The 25974-nt window shown below is 29.7% G+C and overlaps 1 protein-coding gene across 1 annotated transcript in view; it reads right to left on the reverse strand.

Moving 5' to 3' along the window:
- Positions 1-3750: 3750 nt before the first annotated feature.
- The window catches only part of LOC129962337 (elongation of very long chain fatty acids protein 4-like), a 40581-nt gene continuing 18357 nt past the window's right edge, over positions 3751-25974 (reverse strand). The window contains exons 5-8 of the mRNA XM_056076084.1: positions 16280-16339; positions 13178-13286; positions 10958-11094; positions 3751-3912 (exon numbers count right to left, since the gene is read on the reverse strand). Coding sequence (XP_055932059.1) covers positions 3751-3912; positions 10958-11094; positions 13178-13286; positions 16280-16339 — 468 coding nt within the window. The remainder of the gene's footprint in view (positions 3913-10957; positions 11095-13177; positions 13287-16279; positions 16340-25974) is intronic.

The following is a 25974-nucleotide window of genomic DNA, read 5'->3' on the forward strand; positions in this document are numbered from 1 at the left end:
ATTACCATTTACAAGTTATTCGTTATGCTATTTTATAATTCTAAAAAAATTGGAGCTTTACTGCTTAAAAAAATATAATCCCTCCTTTTACAATATTGTTTAGTGTGTTATAGAAAGTTGTCTTTTGTTTCGATATTTTGCTTAAAATTAATTTCACGTTTTGACTGTGCACTTTTTTTATTTGTACAGTATTGAAATGGACTTTTTAGATAGGGACTTGCGACTTCAGTTTTCAAAATTTACTTCTTAAAAGTGCTGAAAAAAAATTAAATTAAAATCAATGAAAAATTTGGAGAGAAAAAGGGGCTTTGAGATTTGCATTATGTCAGAGTGCCTGGAAGTTTTAAAACGGTCATGAATTCTTCTGAATTTAGAAATAATTACATTGTTTAAAATATGGAAAAAAACGCATAGCTAATCAGTTAACATTTCAATAAAGGTGTAGAAGTATATTATTGAAGAGTGTATAACCAGAACTTCATTCAACACTGACTTTTATTGCTACATATAAAAACGATCTTTAATAAAATTAAAGTTTCTGAAGAACATATACTAAATACATATATTAATGTAAAAATTATTTTTCTTAATTCTGTTTTATATTTTAACAGTAGATTTGAATTATGGTTTAATAAATAGTGCAACTAGAAGAAAATTAAATTTGAATAAAGCTAATAGCTCCTACTTTTATTTACCAATCCGAAGTGCGGCAGTGCGATACTAGTTGCAAGACTGTGACCATTTAAACCTACCGACCTCGAGAATTAATGATGTTAATTTGTAAATTTAAGTATTGGATAAATGTGGAATTGTTGTTGTGTAATATTAAGGTAATGTATTGCATAATTTATTATCTATTAAATGCTTTTAAATTGTTGGAGCCTGTTTTCATGCATTGCTCTTACATCAACAAATTAACTATTTTTATTGAGCATTCAATTAAGAGAAAAGGGATTATGTATAAGCAAAACTTTTAAAAATAATATTTATTTGATCTAATCTTCAACAGCAAAGGACGTAATATTGTTCAATAGAAATCAGCAGCATTATGTCGTTTATGTTTCAATTATAAAAAGGAAATATTTCTGGTAATCAGTAACATTATTTGTATTCTTCGGCTGCTCCCAAAACTTTTTGATTTAAACTCCTTTTAGTGATAATTGTTAAATTTATTCAGAATTTTTGATTATTTTAAACTATATGCATTCCATGCTATAAATCTTTCACCCTGAAATAAAAAATTCTTTGGTGAGTATTTCAAAACATTGTATTAATGACAAAAATGCGTTCTTCTTTTCACTAGGATTTAAGAAGTATTTGCGTTGATTGATCATTGACCTGATTTACATTGAATCACAATGCATGACATTTTCCTGCCCATATTTGAACACTTAAACATAGGGAAGCAGAAAATGTTTTATATAAGAATCGGGTCTCATAAACTAAATATCTTTTAATTAATAAATGTAAAGCGCATCATCTGAATAATCTGTAGTTCAAATTGTTTCTTATTTGGAACAATAGAAAGCAATTTAGAGCCCTTTGAAGTGGGTAACTTATTTTTTGCTAATCTTGTGTATATAACTTTTGACACCTCATCTCCCTGCTTCGCTTTCATTCCATTTTCTTCTCTGTGCCTCCTTCATCTGACGAAAACAGGAGAATTGAGTATGTGATGAATATTCGCATCAAGTTGTAACTTTTTGTTGGCGATAAGTCGCCAAATATGACAGCCTTCTACACCATTTTCTAATAGTCCAAGAAGCGAAGAAATAATATCTCAAAAGGCGATAAATCGCCAATTTTTTCAAATTATGTTATGAGAGTGATCAAATGAAAACAGGCTTTCAGCATGGTATGGTTGTTGGCAGTTTTAAAAGATTTCATAGAAAAAAAACCTTAAACCAAAACAACATCATGTTCTCAGATGATAATACTAATTTTGCTGTTTTGATAAATGTCCTCAGAATAAAGAATTTTATATTTTTATACAAAGCGTCTGTCTTAGTAAAACTGAGTGAGTTATAAAATTTAAAAGACGAAGTTTAAAAAATGCCGATAGAGGGCGCTCTAGACTTTGTAGTACCGAACAACTACTTTATACCAGTACTTTTTTTTTATTTTGTTAAATGTTTACTAAAGCTTAGACTTTAACTTAAATTTTGAGCGCAAAATTGAAACCATCGAGAGCGGTTAAGTGGCGCAAATTTAACCGCTTTCAGGTAGTAGTAGATTTGAATTATGGTTTAATAAATAGTGCAACTAGAAGAAAATTAAATTTGAATAAAGCTAATAGCTCCTACAAATTTTCGCAGATACAAATGATCAATTAGCAAAATATTAATATACTTCTGATTAAGTAAGCTGCTTTTTTTATGCACCGTACACTTACAATATTTCGTATACAAAATGAAAAGTCATATAATGAACAAATAATTTATCTTTATCAGAGTACAGATTTTTTTAAAAAAATGTTGCAACATTTAAATTAAATCCACAATGATAAACAGAAAAGTTTAAATTTGTAATGGCGTTCTACTCTGGAAACTAATTTTTTAAAACCTGATATAGCATGGAAACTTAACATTCGAACTTACTGAATTTAATAAACGAATCAAGAAGAAATAAAGCAAAAACTAATGAAATGCAAACTCTTTAGTTTAATGCAAAACGTTATATTTATGTAAAGTAATTCATTTATATCTAAAATCTAGAAGAAATGATTATTATTTCGAAGTGGATACACTATTTGTATGAGAAGAAATATCATTCCTCAATGATTTATATCATACATTTTTGAATAATTACATTGAAAAGCAATTCTCATATTTCATAAAAAGAAAAGTGGAAATTATTCATATAGTATTAAAATGCATGAAATTGTATTAATGAACGTATCGTTAAGTATTCGAAATTGTGTCAAACATCATGCTAACTTTAGCCAAATATGACACATTTAGATAATGTTTAAAATGTTGTAACCTCTTCTAGAACTGACCCTTATCAATAACACAACCGCATTCTAAACGAGCCTATTGAATGACAGTTTTATGACTGGTACGCAAAGTCTACTGTACGCAAAAGTCATAAAACCATGCAGTATCACTCGCAGTTGTAATAGGATAGTTTTGACCCGCCTCTTTGGATGATTCACATATTTTATCACTTTTCTTGATTGTATGACGCAACTTTGTATTCACAGTCTAATTAATTTCGCCCGTTAGGGAGACATAAAAACAAAAACGTGTACTATTTTGCTATGTTGGCTTATCCCTGAACATATAGTGGAGACAATTAAAAAAATTTCTAGTAAATACCGAAAAAACCGTATTTGAACTTGTGAATACTGGTATTACAAATTTGTATAAATGCTTTAAAATACCGGTATTCGGTATCCCCGTATACCGGTATTGCAATCCCTAATCACATTACTACACTTGGGGCTTTGCCTCTCATCTTCGATTGAAAAATGAAAACATTAGTTTTGTTTCCGTTCTTTTAAACACCCTTAAGTATGTACTTTCAACGATGTAAAAATTTCATAAGATTCCAAACAATAATTTAAAAAAATACTAGTAGAGTATATCAGAGTTTTATTGTTACTGTAGATTAAAATCGCTTAAAATGTTTTCAAAATGATTGATAAAAATTGAAGAAAACATAGCAAACAGCGATATAGGATATTACTTAGAAAATGATTCACTGAAAATTAATTAATTAATTTGATTCCGCAACTTTTTTATTGGTGTGTCATTCAATCTTCTTTCTCTTGAAGGAGTTTCTGTAGAAATTGATGAAGAGAACAAGAATGGTGACGACAAAAAAAACATAAAATATCTGTAGATTATTCATCTTTTCGCAGCCGCTACCAACGGATATACTTGTATAAGAAATCACCAGCAAAAACTGCACCTGAAAAAAAAAACCAAGTCCCTTAATACAATTTTTAATTTTTGAAATGCATTAAAAATTTTTTATCTTTTTCAAATATTAACTATAATTAGGGATTGTAATACTGGTATACCGGGATAGCGAATACCGGTATTTTGAGCCATTTGTACAATTTTGTAATTCCGGTATTCACAAGTTTAAATACCGGTTTTTCGGTATTTACTAGAAATTTTTAAAATTGTCTCCACTATATGTTCAGGTATCGCGAACATAGCACAATAGTATAAGTTTTTGTTTTTATGTCATCCTAACGGGCGAAATTAATTAGCTAATGAATGGCTTAATTAATTGCTTAAATCTAAATTGGTGAAACATGGATTATCCCTGAAAGAAAATATTGTATCCATAACAACAGATCGGACAACAATTATGAAAAAAGTTGGAACGTTGATTGGTTCAAATCAGTAGTTGTGCTATGCACATGGAATTCAATTAGGAGTAATAGATGTATTATACAAAAAAAAAAAAAAAAATTGGATTCCAACTTTGAAAAGAGTAAGAGTGAGAGTGAGAGTGACAATGAAGATAATGACAATGTAATTGTTGAGGAAAATACCGAAATATAAAATGTCTTATGGTATTTACATAATTATAATGATTTTAAAAATGAAAAAGAAGAAAAGAAAATAACCAATTCAAATCTGATTAAGTTTAGAGTAAATTTTCTTCAAATTTTTTATCCACAAACCTATCCACATTAAGAAGAATTCGGTTCAATTATCGAAGATGATGATGACGCTAATGTCGATAGTGGAAATGAATTGTCTCTTGAACAAAAATTGAAATTAGCGATAAATAAAAAAAAATTCGAGAAACCAAAATACAATACAGAAATCAGCTATATCCAAAACTATTCGACGAGAAATCGATTTGCTTGAAGATTAGGGATTTACAGGTAAATACTTGAAAAAGTATATCGCACATTGAAAAGAGTACTACCAACTAGCGAAGATGCCGAATAAGCGTTTCCAACAGCTGGTAATTTTTACACAAAATTACTTTTCAGGCTTAATGACAGTTCAATTGATGCATCATTTTTTTTAAGATCAAATTTCAAAAATTTGTAATAGTACCACAGACTAAATTGTGATATTTACACTTTTTTTTTGTAATTTAAATAAATAAGATATTTTTTTTTACTTTTTTGTGATTATATACTGTTATAATTTATAAGTTACAAATTATTTTTTGTGATATTTACACTCTCTAACAAAACTGGCAAATAAAACAAAAAAACACCTGTGTTTTCTTTCTTTTCCTAAAAGTTCTAATACCGGTATTAAAACCGGTATCCCGGTATTAAGATCTAAAAAATGCCGAATACCGGTATTGAAATTTTGGTCCGGTATTGCAATCCCCAACTGTAATCTATATCTCTAGAGTATTTAATAACTGTTACGGAAGAAAACTGAATGTTTTTTAGATACCAGTCTGGTTGTATTTTCACGAGAGATGGTGTCTGTATTTTTCAAGCTCCGGTGACTGAACGTTATAAAGAAAAAAGATTAGTGAATCAAATGCATTTATTACCGAAACACACGAATAAAAATGGTTGATTTCCGACATAATTCGAAATGAGATTCAGATATGTGTCTGATGAGATAATCAGGTTTCTCTGACCCCGTTTCGAAAAAGAGAACCTTTGTCATCTGTAAATTGACACTGGCCTTACCTCTTCTTTGAAGATACTCACAAGATGGGAATTATTTTGATAACACAACGAGTTCATCATGTTGGCGCAAGCGCTCTCCCAACAAGTCATGTCATCGCGAGTGTAAAACAAACATACCTCTGCAAACGCCGCACGGATATCGACAATAACTGATGTGGGTAATCACAGTGCAAAGTATGAATCGAAACCCACAAGAACAAAAATTATTGCCAGCTATATTAATGTTTTTGTGTTTTCTTGTCCAATGTCAATGAAAATTTAAAAAAAAAAACACTGGTCCGTCATTAATTTATCAAATGTACACTGGATTATAAGCCAGACCACTTCATTCAATTCAAGAATTCGATTAATATGACTTCACTTCGTTCACTTCAAGAATTCAATTAATATGACTTCACTTAATTCACTTCAAGAATCTATTAATATGACTTCACTTAATTCACTTCAAGAATTCAATTAATATGAAAAAAGATATTCGTCAATGAGCTTCAAGTAATTTGAAAGAAGAGGGGGAATGCTAAAATTTCAGATAATGAGCTAGCCGAAAATTGCATCTTTCAATTGTGAATGTTCAACTGCGACTTATCTCTTCAGTTCATTATTGAGACTTATCTTTTCGTTGCATGAAAATTGAAAAAAGTTTCAAACTAAGGAAGAGTTTCAAAGGGACATTAAATTTTTATCTCACATCTCTTGCAGCAACTTTCAACGAAAAGGGAAACCGAAATTGGCCCATCACTATGACAAATGGCTGAATTTTACAATGATTATGTCGAAAATAATTATCCACATTTTTGTGAATCTTTTGGTGATGAAGCTCTTTTGTAATTTACTCGTGAACATTTTTTCTAGTCCCTCGGAAAAAAAACTTCCCTCGTTTATACGAAAGGGTTTCACTTTTTCAAGGAGGTTAATTTATTGCATTAGATTAGATTTTCATTCCCTAACATTACTATTAACTTTGGATTTACCATATTTAAAAAGCACATTCTTTTTATTATCAATTTTTTGAAAGACCATTTAATGAGTATGTGCTTTGGCATTAGTCAGGTCTGAAAGATTAGTAGATACGCGATTTCTGAGAAGTCGTAAGCGAAGTGCCACTGGAAACTAATTAGGTCTCCTCCGTAATGCGATGGTAGAGACGATTCTTTTTTAACAAAGCATATTCCTAGATATAAGGAGGTTAAAGTGAAAAATGCTTGTGAATAGATGAGAGCTAATGAATGTTGAAAAATGCGGGCAATGAATTAATATAATTTTAAAACAATAGTTGAAGAACAGTCAAGTAACTTCGATGATGTTCAAGCCACTCATGAAGATGGAATAAGCATCGCTGAAGCAGGCTTGAAATGCATTGAACAGCACGAGGAAGCATCACATAAAAATCTGATACGTTTCCCAAAATGCGATGCACAACAAGAGAATATCAATCTGCCGGAAAATAAATTACGATCACATACTTATAAAAAGTGCTTAAATGTTTTGTATTACCTTACAATAGTTTCTTGGGCGTCTATATTCTCATATACAAAGAGAAACTAAAGTAAATGGAACACATTCGAATACCATATTTTGACAAAACGTTTTTGGAATTATGTTTGTCCGGGTACGCAATAACAATAAGAGTTCAATTAATAATAATTGAATTATTATTTCCATTGCTTTAACATAGATAGATGACACGTAGTCTTTATTTTTGTCGATTTTTGAGTGAAATCTATTCACAGGAACTTTGTATGTCCGATTGCACTTTATTTCGATAAATCCATAACTCAGAGAGTTGCGTAAGTAAAATTTGGTACACAGTTTTATCGCATGAAATATAAATTCGCTTCAAATTTTCAACTAATGTACCTACGTGCTAACCTCCAAATTCGTATGATACCGTTGAGTAATACCGTCGCTTCGAAAAATCTTTTTTCATGGGTTCAAAAACATGAAAGTCACAGAATGAAAAGTCTGGACTACATGGAGGGTTATCTCACACTTTCTGCCTAAAACTTTTTCAAAGGACCTCACGTTTGTTTTGCTGCATCCGGCCATTCATTGTCGTGGAGGTGCACAATGCATTTGGAATGTTTACATGGGCATCAATATTTAAGTAATTATAGCAATATTTTTAGTGCTTCACAATAAGATGCATAAATTTCAGCAACCTTGGGCAAGAACTCAGCACACTACAAACGTTCTCTGTGGAAAAACAGCATCATTATCACCTTTCGAGTCGCGGAAGAGGAAAGTTTCCAGTTTGGGATTCCAATCACAGTTTTATCCAAAAACTCATTTTCTTCCTTTGGCTAAAGTTGCAGAAATTCAAATATACTTTCAAAACACTTTCATTAATAGGAAAGACGTCAATAGACGAGGCACTCATCAAGCACAAACTTCATGAAATTTAAGCTGATCGGCAATAATTTTATGCACATTTCCATGAGTAATATCCAGTTCAATTCAGATTTCATCTGTTCTTATGGGTCTGTTTGTAAGAATAATTTTATGCGAGCAGCGAGTTTCAGGATTTGTCGCAGCTGCTGATTTTCCTTCGCGATCAACGTCATCATTATCTGTACGTCCATTCAAGAACATGTTACTCCACTTTGCGATAGTTTGACATTGCATTTTCACTATATGGTTCATGCAACTGCTGAGAAATTTCAATTCAATTAGGCGACACTATATATACAGGATATTGCCTAATTCGATCGACAAATTCTGAGAGGTGATAGTAGGCATCAAGAGGATGAGAAATCACCATACAACATAGGGTCCCAAATTAGGTTTAGTAGGTAAAAATTGCAAAAATATAGGGAGTACAAAAATTGTTGGAAACTGCAAACAGTTAATAAAAAATTTTAAGAAGATGATTTAACTATGATTTTTTTTAAATTACATTCTTAAATTTTTTTTCTTGTATGTAACATACCTATTTGATGATCCAGGGGGCCTTATATTACTGAAAACGAGAAAAGAATTTGGTATCCTTTCCTGCAAAAATATAAAAACTTGAAGAAAAATAAAAAGATGAAAATGTAAGGAATTTTATACTTTAATTTGCTATAAGCATGTAGTGAGAAAACCGAGGAATTTTTAAGATATTGAAGAAAAACTTAAATGGGCGCCAGAAAACATCGCTATAACGTTGGTACCGATGTTTGCAGAGGGTGTTGCCAAACTCGAAAGATAAATTTAGAACGGTGATAGTAGGCATTAAGGAGATTAAAACTTTTTAGAAAACATACGGTCATAGGCAACTTATTCAGTTAAAATTGCAAAAATAGACGTCAAGAAATCAAAGAACCTGGCAAAGAGAGTAGCCCTATGAGTGTGGGGATTAGGAACAAGATAATAGAGAAGAAGGAGCCTTTTCGAATGCAAATTTTTCATGCGTTAGAGAAAATTAAAAGCAGCAAACAAATATTCATTAATGGGCACTGCAAACTTGATGGCCGTTGAACTTGATTCACAAATATGACAGATTTCACGAATGCAATTAAAATGTGCTGCTGTAACATCATGCATTAATCAATTGTTCTAACGTACAATTGGCGGTAATCCCTATAGTAATCCGGAGGAACTTGCTGTAAGAAAACAAGGTGAAAGGTTCGGGCAGAAGATGTAGTCCCAATAGATAATATCCGGTAATCACTTTCCAGATGTTAATATTACACTTGTACATTCGACGACATAATGATATGGGGATTATCGAATGACTAAATACTGGCTTTGTGCCTATTTAAAACGTCTTCTCTCGTAGAGTAGGACTGATTTGAGATTAAAATTCTAGATGAAACGTATGCATCTTCCTGTGTGTCCTCAAGCATCCAGCATGCGAATTCCACCAGCAATTGATAATAATCATTGCATTGAAGTCGGACTTTCTGTAACTGTAAAGGGTTAATGTTTTCAGCATGCATAGCCTTATTGTTTTGTATCAAATAATCAGTTCAGCTGTAAATGATCGTGTTTTTGTAGATGGAGCATCGACAAAGCGCTGTTTTCTGTTTCAAGTGCGCGCACACTGCGTTCTTGTCCTGAATTTGGTCTTGGTATTTTGAAGAATCCTGTCTCCCATAGCTGTGGACCGATGTTTGAAAACGTGGAAAGGTGCGGACAATGCCAAATTGGATATTGCTCTTGATATTCTCTGTGCTACGCGTCCATTGCCATCCGCTCGACCGTAAGTTAATTGCATATCCGTATATTCTTCATTCGTGAAATCTATCATGTTGTTGTCGAATAAAGTAAAACGACAATCATTTCTACAATGTTCATTAATGAAATCTATCTCACTTTCTTTGTTTTCTTTGAACGAATGGATAATTTATACACGAAAAGGCTTTTATCTTCTCAAATATTTGTTTCTAATTCTCGCAATCATAGGGCCATTTTCTTCACCAGGCGCATTCTCTTTTCGACGTCCGTTTTTGCGATTTTCATTTAATAAATGTCAACTGCGACCCTCTATTTTATGTTAATTTTTCATCTCCTTAATACCTACTATCACCACTCAGAATTTATATTTCGAATTTGGCAACACCCCCTGAAAATAATGGTACCGATGTTGCCGCAATGTTTTCTGATGCCTGTTTCAGTTTTTCTTGAATATCTTAAAAACTCCTCAGTTTTCATATCACATGCTTGTATCAAATTAGAGAGTATAATATTATCAAGCTTTTATTTTGCTTCAAGTTTTAATATTACTGCAAATAAGAGTTCTGAAGTGAAACATCATTTTTAATTAATTTATTTATTTTTTAAAATTTCCAGCAATTCTCGCACTTCCTATATTTTTGCTTTTTTTACATACTTAACGTCGTTTCAGACCCTATGTTGTATGGTGATTTTTTCTATCTTTTTGAGGCATACTATCACCTCTTTGAATTTGCCGGTCGAAATTGGCAACACCCTGTATATATATATATATATATATATATATATATATATATATATATATATATATATATATATATATATATATATATATATATATATATATATATATATATATATATATATATATATATATATATATATATATATATATATATATTTGCCCAGTGATTTCTTGATCAGAAACTGTCGATTGACAGTTTTAGACGCAAAAATTCAAAAGTATCAGCGGCTGTATATTGTATTTTTAGGTCATTTTTTTAATGTCCATGAGACTAAACTAATAAAGTATTGTGATGAAAAAAAAATAACAGCTAAAAATTTTTCCATATATTAATAGATCCATATAGAATTATTTTATCCGTGAAATCGTAAATGCTTTTTTAAAATTCAAATATATTTATGAATGTAATCAATTAGAGATTTGAGACAAATACTTACAATTTGTATTATTGTTAGATATCTTTTCCACCACAAATATTTTTGTATGGACTTTCCAAAAGCTGATAATCCATAATAAAAGTACATGATGACGTGCACAAACGAATTCAGAAACATGCTGATGATGATAAAGAAAACTGAAATGAAAAAGAAAACAAATGACAATTCATTATGCAGACTTCTATAATTTTCTGTTAATAATTTTTATGCTTTTCAAAAAATAGTATAGCTTCTACTCCACGAAAGGTCTACTTCAAAAAGCAACACGTGCAATAAATGTCAGACATATTCAAGATATTAAACTAATATCTTAAATCATTCAAAATATGATGCTGAAATTGCTGTTGTACAATCTTTTGAAGAAGAAGACATGCACTGCTTTTTATTCCGAAACTAATTATCGCACAATAAAACTGTCGCAGTAGAAATATGTTTTCTATAAGGTATGTGAAATTGCTTCCCATTTAATGGTCATCTGCATATATGGATTTAGCCCAAGTCAATTTTTTTCCAAGCAGTTTCGAATAGTTAAAAATGCATATAACATTTCGTTTTTTTAAGTAAATAGCTGATGTTTTATAAGTAATTGAAAGTTTGAATTATTAATGATAAATGAGTTTCCTCATTTATTTCAATACATTTAATAATATAATGATCTTACAAATAATTCTTAATCTGCATTAAAATATTTAATAAATAAGATAAAAGCCATGTATTTTTAAAATATGGAAGTATATTTTCAAATTTTTTGCTAATTTTTAATTTTTCAAATTAAAAATTCTTGAAAAGAAAGTCATAAAAATTTCATACCAATCAAAGAAGTCAGATCTAAAAAAGCATTGCTCCAAATTACATTTATTTCTATAAAATATTTTTTTTATTTATTTAATATTTTTTTAAATATATTATATAATAATAACCAAAAACTTTAAAAGCAGTATAATTTTTTTTTTGTTGGGAGTTAAGTGGGGTTGCAAAAAGGTTCACTGGAAGGAATTAAAAATATTGTTAAAAATGAATTATAATAAAAACATTTCTTTCATCGCAGCTTCATATAAAGACATTTTTTTTCTTTTCGAAGCTAATGTTAAGGTGATGGAAAAAATCAATTCATACAACAAATTCTAAACTGGCTACATTTGAATAGAAGATTCACGCCAAAGAGTACCCACATTTTCCCCAAACCTGATTGGTTCAAAATAAAGAATTTTTTATTGTTCTAAAGTAATGAGGTTCAAAGCTTCAAAACACGCACATATTTTGTTTTAGAAGATTGAAAGATATTTTTTGATTTAAAAATTATTGCATAAAGTATGCTTTATTGAATATAATTCATATTAATATAGCATTGTATAAAATGTAGAATTCATAATTTTTCAGAAAAGTATTTATTGAGTGAAACTAAATAAAATATAATTAACTATATTTGGAGCATTTCTTCAACTGATAAAATGATTCATATAATTTTAGAATTCATAAATTAGATATTTTGAAGTTCCAAATAATGTAAAATAAATGTTAAGCTGTAATAGTTTTGAAGTCATGATGAGAAAAGTTTGAAATTTCGAATATTTTTAATTAAATAAAATTAAATACAAAATTACAAAAAAAAAGATGCATTTTCCCATCTTCCAATATATATATATATATATATATATATATATATATATATATATATATATATATATATATATATATATATATATTTCAGAGTTATTTACTTCTGGCCAAACCGTCTTACAGTAAGACAACCACTGACGCAGACATGCACTCACAATTATCTTTATTATTAGCTGAGATTATTTTATTATTAGCTGAGATTACTTTATTATTTGCTGGGTGTCAATAGTTTGTATTCTGTTTCTATGGCCACACTTTGCTCCAGGCATGTTTTCTCTCCATTGATTTAAGCACCGTCCTTATCTTTAATGTGAAATTAAACTGTTGTATACGGAAGAACTCTCTAGTTGCTTTCAGACCAAAGAGATAATATATAAAATTATATTATCGTTCTTATTACACGAAAGTTGCCATGTTGTAAACTTTTGAGTTTTGGAATAAGTATTGACTTGTTAGTAAAAGTAAAAGTGGAACTATGAAAAACTTGCGGTTTCATCATGAAAGTACAAAATAAGAATACTACATACAGAACTCTGGGTATCAAGTAAAAAATCAGAAAAATAAGTTGATCGATGAAAATTAAAAAACATAATGAAGTACTTAGGTCAGGTTCTGGACCAATCCAGGTAACTAGTAAACAAGTGACAATGTGATGGTAAACATGAAGAAATGATATCTGATTTTGCTTCTTGCGTAGCACAAAGAAAATCTGAAAAGTGGCAAATTAAAATTATATAGAAATAAAATAAATTATTCAATAGAATAATTACAAATTTTTTAAAAGGCACTTTCCGAATATCTCATTTTGCACATCTGAGTTACACAAAAATGGAACATTAAACAATGGATTTAATTATTCCTGCATTTCTCTTGAGTACACAGATGTGATTTAGAGAACAAATATTTCTTGCAGCATGATATATATTTCATATTATATACATTAAATGTATAAAGGAAAGAATGTATTAGTAAGAGGACAAAATCATGCATTTAATAGATTCTACTCAGCTTATATTACAAGCTGTTTCGTTGGAAGCAAATATGAGTCGATTGTAAACGTAGAAATGATTCTTGGGGTTTATAATTAATATAAAAAGCGCAGAAGCCAAATTTTGTAAAAATATGTGTAATTATATTGCGTTGAACATAAAATAATACACCAAAGAACACGTTCTGTGTTACTCAACGTTGGTAAAATGGATTTTAAAAAATGAAGCAAAACATTAGTAGTATAATTAATTTTATTCAACACTCATTCTGGTGAAAGGAGAATAGGTATAAACAAAAGCTTTTAAAAATGATTTTTCTTTGGTCTAAATTTGAATAACAAATGAGATAATATTGCCGAATGTAAATCAATACTATTATGTCATTAATATTTCAGTTATAAAAAGGAAATATTTTAGGCAATCACTACGTCCTAATATTCCTTAGCTGCTCCTAAAATGTTTTGATTTAAATTTCTTTTATTGATGTTAATTGTTAAGTTTATTTAGAATTTTTTATTATTTTAAACAATATGTTTCGTTAATACTATTTAATTATTTATTATTTAATTTTTGTTGTTAAGCTATCCGAACTAGTTAAAAAGGCCTATTTTCACTAAAATTGGCATTTCTTAAAAATCTTTTTATTGGATATACTAATCTTGGAGCTATCCCAAACGTGTTTACTTTTATCTCTACCTTAATTAGAAGTCAAGATATTAATATTTTCGTAATAATCGGTAAACCGGAACTGGGCATTTAAACAACCGGAAGAACCGATTTTAAAAGCTGAAAACCTGTTAAAAATTTGTATAAACAGAAATTTAGTTTTAAATATAATTTTAGTAAACTTTTAATGAAGTAATTAAACTAATGCCACTTTTGGAAATTGTGTGGAATGCAGAATTACTGATGTTTTTACTGACAAATCACAAAATTATAACGGTATTGCAATTCCTAGTAATGTAAAAAATTTGCAAGAAATGCAAAGCGCAGTCATTGCGTCCTTTTTTCGTCGCTGCTCAAATGAAAAACAGCCTATGCATGGTCAATGCCCAACTGGGACCAACAGTTGGTGCGTTGGTGCAAATTTCAAAGAGCTGCGTGTAATAAATTAAATTACATCGACAAGTCAAAGGGACTCCCACAAAATAGTTTGAATGTCATAAAACTATAATGCATGAAACTGTGTGATAAAAAATGTAAAAGAAGTGTTTGCTCGAAAAACCGTAAAATCGCAATGAGAATTTCTACGGTGTTTTGTGGAAATTTGTACCTAAAGTTTTTGTTGAGCTCCGAACCATCAGATTAGGGGCATTTATCTCTGTAATACATTTTAAAGAAGGTTTTATAGGATTACTGACTATCCTTAAGGTTATTAGAGTGTATCCTAATGCAAATGCAGTTAGAGCCTTTGCTCAGTTTGACAAAAACAGAATAAAAGAATCTAGGCGACATTCACTGTCAAATGCAAAAATTGCCAGAAAAAAAAGATTAAAAAAAGGAAAATTATTAAACGTTGAGGAGGAAAAAGGTATAATCTATACATATGGTGAATTTTAAATATGTAAATTCATAATTTATTATTAAAACATTTTACTATATACTTTAAATATATTTTCTCAAAATCGATTTTTACTTATCTTTTGCTCACTTCAAGTCAAATAACTCAAAATATAACAAACATATTACTATGAAATTTGGTGGATTTTTTTCTTTGTACTATTTGCCAGGGAATGAACTAACAGAATTTAGATTGAGTGAATATTTTTTTTTTAAATTTACAGTCTATTGTTGGAATAATAACGTCGTAAATTTACTAAAAATGTTATAAATTTTCGGCAGTTTATTATTATAAAATTTTTTTTTTTAGTTTATTATTCTAACCTTGAGCTTGTAGTTCATTCCCTAGAGAAAACTAAGTAGTTTATTTTGGCGTAAGTTTTTTTCAAATGAGAGTAACAATTTTCGTTGTAGCTACTTTGAATTTTTTTTTTTTTTTTTTAAGATTTCGCTTAAATTTCTGCTAATAAATATCCATTTTCAAAAATTATTAATTTTTATTTCAAATTTTGACATTTTATTGCTAATCATGAATAGTCTTAAACCCAGAAATATGGTTAAAGTATGTCTACACCATGTGTTTCTAAAAAGTTGCTCCGAACGTGTTCGGATACCTTCACAAATAAAAATAATTTATTTCAAATTCTTCTTTAGTCATGTTTTGTCGCTCCCAAAGGAGAACTTCATATATTTTTCATTAGAGTAAAGTTACAGCATACTACTGAATAAAATGGAATTTAAAGTTATAAATGAATTTAAATTTAAAAAAGATTTCAAAAAAGGAGAAATATGTATGGATGAACCTTTATGCTACTGTTGTATATACTGAAATAGCCCCTAAACCGTTTTCTTTTATATCCTCAGTTATTTTGAAATGATTTGTCTTTTATCTGGGGATTCCTCATTGTTCAGAATTATTTCAAAAATTATGAACCGGGGATTGTAATTGAAAAATTTCAAAATTACTCAAAAATATTTTTTATGTGATTGCAGTTTGCCTACTTTTAAAAAGGCATGTTTCCAAGTCCAACAGCGTATCTTCCTAAAATCTTTTATAGATTATGGCAATAAGAATTAAACGAAGAATTATTTGACAAACTGAAGAAAACATTGGAATCATTGATAATATCATTTTAGACACATGAATACTTACCGTATCAAATAAAGCTAAATATTTTTCAAAAACTATATTCCATGCTATAAACAGTTTATCCTGAAATAAAAATGCTTTGGTTAAAATTTTTATGTAAAAAATTATATTAATAAAAAATAATGCTTTGTTTTGTTCCCTTGGACTGTAAGAAGAAACATTTGCGCCATATAAACGTTGATCTAATTTACATTGAATCATAATTTCCACATTTTTCTGCTCATATTTGAACACTAAAACATTGAGAGACAGAATATTGTTTATATAAGTATTGAGTTTTATAGTATTAAATATACTCGAAATAATATAATACACACATGAGAACTCAGTCTGCACATCTACCAATCTATATAAAAAAAAATTAAAAAAAAAAAAATAGCTGACATTATGAAAGGTATTTCACTTTAAAGAAAATAGATGGCGCCAGTAAATTAGATATGGAAAAATGTTTGGCTCTACTAAATCGTTTTCGACAAGATTTTTTTATAAAAGTAACTACCATAGCAATTACGTATTCCACAAAGTTGACTGTCTATAAAAAAATGTGCTAGAAGTAAATAAAATTAAATAGTAGTATATAGTTTCAAGAAACCAAAATATTTCTGTTCTTAAAAGGAAAAATGGAATAAAGAATAATTGAATTTTTTTAATGCTTAATAAATAAGTCAATGATATAAATATTCTTTTAAAAAATATATAATTGTTTCGGGGTGATAGTCGCTTAATTCTTCAGAAATTTCGCACTAAACTAGCAATTGCCCAGTTCCAGTCATAAATTGTCCTTTTCTAATTTCATTTGAATCAATTTTCACTTCAAAATAAGGTGCCCCTCTGTGTCCTTTTTCAGCAAATAATTTAACTGACTGATAAGCCATCTGCTCATCTTCACTTTCTCCACTCTCACTTTAACTTGTGTTAAACGATTGAAAATTATTAAAAAAAATAACAAATGGTTTTTCGAATATGAATTTTTTAAAAAGTGAAAGCACATTCTTAAAGGCTGCTTTTCATGTAAGCAACATGCCGATTTGATGAACCAGGGGGTCGTAAATTATTGAAAACGAAAAAGTAGTTTAGAACTCTTATCTTCAAAAATATTTAAACTTTAAGAAAAATATAAGTTTGAAAATATGAAGTATGTTATACTCTTTAATTTGATATAAGTCTGTAGTGTGAAAACTGAGGAGATTTTAAGATATTCAAAAAATATTAAAATGTTTGCCGGGAAACATTGCACCGTTGTTTACAGAGGGTGTTGCCAAATTCGGAAGGTAAATTTAGAGAAGTGATAGTAGTAGGCATTAAGGAGATGAAAAATTATCATAAAACATAGGCCGCAGGAGACGTTTATTCTGTGAAACTCGCAAAAACAGACATTAGAAGAGACAATTAGCCTGGCGAAGAGAATGGCCCCATGAATGCGAGGATTTGGAAGAAGGTAGTCGAGAAGAAGAAGCTTTCTCGTATGTAAATTTTCCATGCGTTCGGGGAATATAAAAGTGGCGAGCATTGCAGAATTGATGGTTCTATGCGTATAAAAGCAGTTTGTATTCATTAAAGAGTAGAGCAAAATTGATAGTCGATAAGTTTCATTCATAAACAAGGCATTTTCACGAATGACGAATATGCGGATATGCATTTAATTTATGGCCGAGTGGATGGTGATGGACGAATAGCACAAAGAATATATCAAGAGCAATATCCAAGTAGGCGTTGTCCACATCACAGCATCTTGGTAAATATTGATGGACGGTTACTGGATACAGGATCCATCAAAATAATGAGTCCAAATGCAGGGTAGGAACGAAGTGTGGGCGCACCTGAAACAGAAAAACGATATTTGAAACATTTTGCCGCTTCCCCATCGACAAGCATGCGATCAGTTGCAGTTGAATTGGGTATTCAGAACGCTGGATGCTTGGTGCCACACAGGAAGATGCACTCTTTCCTGCAAGAATTTTATTCTCAGATTTTATCTCCGATCTGTTGATTGGCCACCACTTTCCCCGGACCCCAATCCCTTGGATTTCTTATTCTGGGCCTCATGAAATCTCTTGTTTATGAGACACCTTTGGATACAGTGGAAGACCTCGTAGCACGGATCGTCGTCGCTGCTGGAGAAATCGCAGGAACAGTTGGTATGTTTGAGCGCGTCCGGCGGTCGTTTAAACGTCGGTGTCGGTTGTGTAATGACCTTCGCGGCCGAAGCATTGAGTAACTTTTATAAAAGTTTCCCATCGTCTCCTCTCATACTACAGTCTTTCTTATATTAAAATGTCTGTGCTGCAAATGTATGCTGTATATGTATTCCACCAAAAAAATTTGCACCATCTTTTGCAACTTTATATTTATTTCTTTGGAAATTCTTATCGCCTTTTTGACTATTATCACTTCACAGAATTTTTTGGTAGATTTTTGCAATACCTTCTGTAAACATCGGTGCCGATGTTGCAGCGATGTAACCGTCAAACATTTTAGTTTTTTTTTTAATATTTTAAAACCTCTTCAGTTTTTACACCACAGGCTTATATCAAATTAAAGAGTATAAAATTCTTTATATTTTCAAGCTTTTATTTTTCATAAAGTTTTAATGTTTTTGAAGATAAGGGTTCTTAACTATTTTTTCGTTTTCAATAATTTACGACTCCCTGGTTCATCAAATCGGCATGTTACTTACAGGAAAAATAGCATTTAAGAATGTGTTTTCACATAAAAAAAATCCTATTTCAAACATCATTTATTATTTTTTATCAATTTATTAAGTTTCCAACAGTTCTCCGACACGCTATATTTTTGAGATTTTCACCCCCTGAACGTCGTTTGGGACCCCGTGTTGTATGGTGATTCTTTATTCTCTTGATGCCTACTATTACCTCTCTGAGTTTGTCGGTCGAATTCGGCAACACCCTGTATATATATATATATATATATATATATATATATATATATATATATATATATATATATATATATATATATATATATATATATATATTAACACACACATATAAGTAACCAATATAAAGTAAGAAATATTTTGAAAACGAAACCAAAAAGAAAACGAAACGATAAAGTTTCGGAATCGCAACTAAAAATAATTTCTTATTCAAACTAAAACCAAAAAAGGAACCGGAAAAACCGGCGCAAATGCAGCTACTTCCAAAACACAGATGAATTGATACAAAAGTATTAAAATCAAGTTAATAGGAAAATCAAATGAACCAAATAAAAAAAGAATCCAGCTTGAAGACTTTTTCATGGGTCATCCTCAAACAGGGATTTAAAAAAAGGGATTTTTTTTTCTGTGACGGAACACAGACAAAAAGTCTAATAATGATTACTCGTGACCCGAAAATCCCCTGTAATTAGGCCTAAGAGATATACCATTTTAACAGAAAGGACAATACAAAACAACAAATTAGAAGAAAATAACCACTAATAAGTAAAAATACAATAACAAAATAACATTAAACACTAAAGCACTTAAACCACTAAAGTAAAACAAAAAGGAAAGCACATAACAACAGCAGGCAAGGAAATTTTAAACTATCGATTGTAATTCCTTGTGATTCCCGCTTTTTAAAAACACAAAGCTAACGTATTAAAGGTAAATAATGATTGTAGTCTCCCAGCGCCATCTATTAAGTCATCTAATATGCAAGGACAGTCCTATTTTTATTTTACATAAAGTAATAATCCCAAACCATACCTTGTTTAATAAGAAAGTTGACATTACAGTAATTTTTCGGAAATTCATTTTTAATGAGTTTATTTGATGCATCAATATAGGAATTTTTGTTATTGCAAACCCTTTTGATCCTGCTAGCTTGTGAGAAAATTAGATTTTTGAAAATTTTAGAGTTTAGATTCGAATGATAGTTACATAGTTTTGTAATTTTAAAGTTGAATTCATCCCTTTTATCGTAGATACCAACTATTGTTTTATCATTAGCAATTTCGATTTTTAAATCCAGAAAGGTAGCCTCAAGTTGATTTTTATTTGTTTCTGTTAGAATTAAATCTTTTGGGCAGCAATTGAAATTGTCTAAGTTAATCAAAAGTAGGTCATCAATATACCTCCACCCGTTTATTAAATTATATTTAATTATTTTATTCTCATATTAATGTAGGAAAATATTAGCTAAAGCACTTGAGAAAGCTGTTCCCATTGGAATGCCCTTGACTTGTTTATAAAAATTAATACCATTAAACACGTAATTTTCAGTAATATTAAAATTACATAACTCTAGCCAGTTATTTTATCTCTAGCCAGTTAGTTATTTTAAAAATAAATGAAACCGATTGTTACTGTAATAAAGAAAACTTTAAATATTTTATAGATGTTGAGAAATGTCATATTATTACAGGTAATTTAAAAATTATTGAATCCACAGGAAAGAGGAACTAAATTTAGATTAAGAGAACAAATAAACGATAATAAAATTTTAATTTCTATTGGTAAATATTTGGAAATTTTTGTTGCTAAATTATCTAGAAAATACCATTGGCCTGCGAAAGGTTTCGGAGAATGGAAAGTGAGAATTTTAGAGGAAATAAAAATAAAAATGAATACTGATATTAACAGATCTAAAGAACGCCGGATTTATTTTAGCAAAACATTAAAAAACGAAATAAAAAATTTAAAAGAAAATCTTGTTATTACAGTAATAGATAAATCAGCAAATAATTTCTATTTAATTTGTAAATATTATTACAAAGAACTTTTAATTAATGAATATAACTCTAATGAAGCTTATATTTTAAAGAACACCGAGAAAAAGGAATTAGATAAAAGAATACTAGCTTTCGCAAAAAAAAAAAAAAAAAAAAAAACCCTCAAATTAAGACTTACTCTTTAAACTATCCTTATTTATTCCCAACAGTTAAATTTCATAAAAATCATTAAAATTCAGATTCGTGACTTGTAGCACTGGCAGTTATAATTACTATATAACTTTAAATATTTAAAAATTAATTAGAAGAATTTAAGAATTAAGAGCTTAAAATATTTAAAAATTATCCTGGACAAAATCAAAGATGAAGACAATTTTATAATTTCTAGTAACAAATAAGTACAGGATTTTCTTAAAGATAACAACATTAATAAAATTAATACTTATGATTTCGAAAATTTATACACCAATCTACCTCATGACAAATTAATAAAGGTCTGCAATTTTATATATGACGAATATTTAAATGAAGATGTTATTCCTAAAAATAACTGACTAGAATTATGTAATTTTAATATTACTGAAAATTACGTTTTTAATGGTATTAATTTTTATAAACAAGTAAAGGGCATTCCAATGGGAACAGCTTTCTCAAGTGCTATAGCTAATATTTTCCTACATTACTATGAGAAAAAAAATAATTTAATATAATTCAATAAACGGGTGGAGGTATATTGTTGACCTGCTTTTGATTAACTTCGACAATACTAATATTGTTACCAATTGCTACCCAAAAGATTTAATTCTAACAAAAACAAATAAAAATCAACTTGAGGCTACCTTCCTGGATTTAAAAATCGAAATTGCTAATGATAAAGCAATGGTTGGTATATACGATAAAAGGAATGAATTCAACTTTAAAATAACAAAACTTTGTAATTATCATTCCAATCTAAACTCTAAAATTTTAAAAAATCTAATTTTTTCACAAGTTAACAGGATCAAAAGGGTTTGCAATAACAAAAATTCCTATACTGATGTATCAAATACACTCATTAAAAATTTAATGAAAAATGAATTTCCGAAAAATTACTGTAACGTCAACTTTTTAATTAAACAAGGTATGGTTTGGGATTTATCCTTTACCAAAAATAAAAATAGAGCTTTCCTTGCATATTAGATCACTCAATTGATGGCGCTGAGGGACTACAATTATTATTTACCTTTAATACGTTAGCTTTGTGTTTTTAAAAAACAGGAATCACAAGCGATACCTTAAAATTTCCTTGCTTGCTGCTGGTATGCACTTTCCTTTTTGTTTTACTTCAATGGTTTAAGTGTTTTAAGTGTTTATTGTTATTTTGTTATTGTATTTTTACTTATTCGTGGTTATTTTCTTCTAATTTGTTGTTTTGTATTGTCCTTTCTGTTAAAATGGTATATCTCTTAGGCCTAATTTCAGTAGATTTTCGGGTCACGACGAATCATTATTAGACTTTTTGTCTGCATTCCCTCACAGAAAAAATCCCTTTTTTTGAATCCCTGCCTGAGTGTGACACTTGAAAATGTCTTCAGGCGGGATTCTTTTTTTATTTGGCTTATTTGATTTTCCTATTAACTTGATTTTAATACTTTTATATATATATATATATATATATATATATTCAATTACATTCTATCGAATGGCAACGATCGAATGTAAACAAACTATCATATGAATTTCAAACTGCTTACTATTTTATTTATTTTAGTTTTTAGATGAATTCAATACTTTGAACGGCAAAAGCATTATTAGAAATGCTCTGAAGAAATTTCACCGTCTCGCCAAAATTCAGTTCGTTCAGAGGAAAGAAGATATGCTGAAATCGAGAAACATACTTCAAACAGTAAATTTAATAGAGCTCAAAATGCTTTACCATCGACACATAGGTAATCGCTATGACGTGCAACAGAAATTGATGTTCGTATCTTTGAAAACAATTATTTTACGAAAAAAATAATCATTCTATTATCATTCAAAAATCATTCTATTATCTTTTATAAATGAAAAATTCCATTTCCTACAATTTTTCGAAAAAAGTTTAATTATATTTTAAATTCAGTTTCTTACGGTATGCGTAACAGTGTTTGTAAATGTAATGGTGAAATTCAAACGCATTCATTAACTCCGTAGTAAAATTTCATCTACATTTTATTCCTAATAATCTACATTTTTTTCAGTAAACTGAAATTCAATTGAATTCATGTTTTGTAATTTTATCAAATAACTGGTGAAATTTTTTAAAAAACCCCTCCAATATACGCCATATTAATCCATTAACAGCATAAAACGCCAATAATTTAGACGAACAAAGTGGTCGTCAAAGCCAGCTGGTTTAATAAAAACAACCAACGCGTTTGTGCATAATCGCGCTTGGCAAGGATCTACTGCGTGTATTTTAAATTAACGAAGTGAGTTTTATTTGGAAGTGACCTCGTAATTTTAAAACTTGGTCGAATGATTCACAAAATAGTTTCAATGGCCATCAGCAAATTATTTCCGCAACTTCTATGTCATACCAACGGAAAGAATTGGCGAGCACTAGACCTTCATCCTTCACCTATATTAATGAGTATTGTTCCAGAATCTTCTACCATTGAATCATAATTCCCAAAGGTCAGCCATTGAGACATCGCTAGTTGGATGAAAAGAGTATATTCTTTAAATGCCTCGCGATTTTACGTTTATGTTTAATCTGAAACATCGAGTGAATAAATTCCATTATACACCTCACTAAAAAATGGTTTTAAATTCTATCATTTTGGCTTGAATGGTTTTACAATGAAAATTTTTCGATGTGCCTTCCCATTGTTAAGGCAATACTTGATCCTTACTTCAGAAAAAGGAGGAGGAAATGATAAGTACGTGGGTAAAAGTGGACGCCACTCACTAGGATGGATATTTCTTTTCTTTGAATGATGGAATGGTGCCGAAGTCATCGCGTATATTGTAAGCATCGATCTTTGAAATGAAATATTTATTAAAATTAATATTATTAAATTCTTTGCCTAGAATTTAATTCAAGTTTAAAAAAATTAATGATAAAGTCTTTAATAAGGAAGATGTTTTTTAATAAGGAGTCCAATCATCGTGTTAGTTTAAATTATATATATATATACTAGTTGACACGGCAAACGTTGTTCTGCCTTATAAATTATTTCTATTGAATATTTTGGTTGTTAACGAATATATTGTAAGTGTGTAGGGATGAGATCAATGACATATATATATATATATTCGAGGAGTAGTCATCACTAAATATTTTTGCATATTGTCGTCTAATGAATATATTCATGCATTTTTACTGCATGCCAACATTGTATTTACGAACAATAATTTTAACCCATTAACCACTGGTGTTGCGTTGACGCAACGGCCAATAAAAATAAATATAAAAAAATAACGATTAAGCAAATTCTTGAATAAATTACTTTTTTATGTTCAAGAATAGCACTACTAACAAATCAGTGAAAAAATTGTCTTTAATAAATTATTTTACACCTAATAATTGATGTTTTACTTTAAGCATTTTTTTTGTTCAAATTTCCAAACTGAGTTTTTCTTAGAAAAATTAAAATTAAAAACAAATTGGGGTTTGGTTGTGAAATAAATTAGTCAAGATCACTCGTTGTCAGTACATTCCACAAATCAGGTGTTTCTGTGGGGAAGGGGGGGGGGAAGTAAAAACAGGTATTGAGTTCGCGCAAAGTTAGCGGAGAGGGGGTAAACTCTTATCCTTCTTGAAAGATTTCATTTCAGTACTGTGCGTCTTATTGGTAGCAACTTTTTTATCCTCTGTGGTTTAAAATGCTTAGAACAAGATATCTTACGTTAGAAGAAGTTTTGGAAAAAATTTTCGAACAAAATTAAAATGACGAAGATGCAGATGAGAACGATATTGTTGTCGTACCTCCAGAAACAGCAGATGCTAGTGATGAAGATGAAGGTAAGGAAAATATTTTAAATAACGACAATAAAGTTTTACCTAGAGATACTAAAGGGGAAGTTGAAGTTCATGTAAAGAAGTTAGATCCTCCCAAAAGTTCTGCTATAAAAACAAAAAATAACGGAAAAAGGAAGAATTGCGATAGACAAGAAAGGAACCAATTGATAGGCGTCAGCCAAAAAAGGAAGAAAAAGCTTCAATTGATAGTATAAAACAAGTCATGGAAGATAAAACTAGTGCAGATATTTTCAATCTTTTTTTTCAATATGAAGAAAATAAAAATATACTTGTTGTTCGGTGGAACGACAACTCTGTTGTGAGAATAGTATCAACGTTTGGAAAAATTGAACCACTAAAAAATGTTTCTCGATACTCTAAAAATCAGAAGAAGAAAATATTAGTAGCCCAACCTCACTGCATTGAGCAATATAATCAGAAAATAGATGGTGTAGATTTGCGAGACAATTTTGTTTCAATACAGAATTAGGGTCCGTGGCAAAAGATGGTGGTGGCCGATATTTTCAAATTCCATCGATGTTGCACTAACAAATGCTTGGAGAATATCAAGATTTTCTGAAGAAGTAAGAAAAAAGTCACTGTTGGATTTTAGACGAGACGTTGTGCTTCATCTGTTACAGACGCCCTTGGATAGTTAGATAAATAAGAAAAGGTCAGCCACAGGACGTCCGAGCAAATTCAGCCTTACAAAACCAATATCCGAAGGACATTTTATTGTTAAGTCTACAGAAGTAGAAGACTACGTTGCAAGTATTGACTCAGTATCGCTGCAATCTTTGTGGAGTTGCTTTACACCACAATTGTAGTGAAGCATATCATACTTGAAATTTATATCACCTTATTCTTACATAATAAGCTTGTCAACTACATTTATTCGTTAATTTTTAATCAATAAAAATTTTCAAAGAAGTGTTTTGATTATTTCATACCCTTTAATAAGCTCACAAAAATTTCTAGTTTTTAAAACGTGAAGAAAATGCGACGTAGTGCTCGGTGATAACGATCAACATTCGTACTTCTT

The sequence above is a fragment of the Argiope bruennichi genome, chromosome 2 (genome assembly GCF_947563725.1).
Source record: "Argiope bruennichi chromosome 2, qqArgBrue1.1, whole genome shotgun sequence".
NCBI classification, from domain to species: Eukaryota; Metazoa; Arthropoda; class Arachnida; order Araneae; family Araneidae; genus Argiope; species Argiope bruennichi.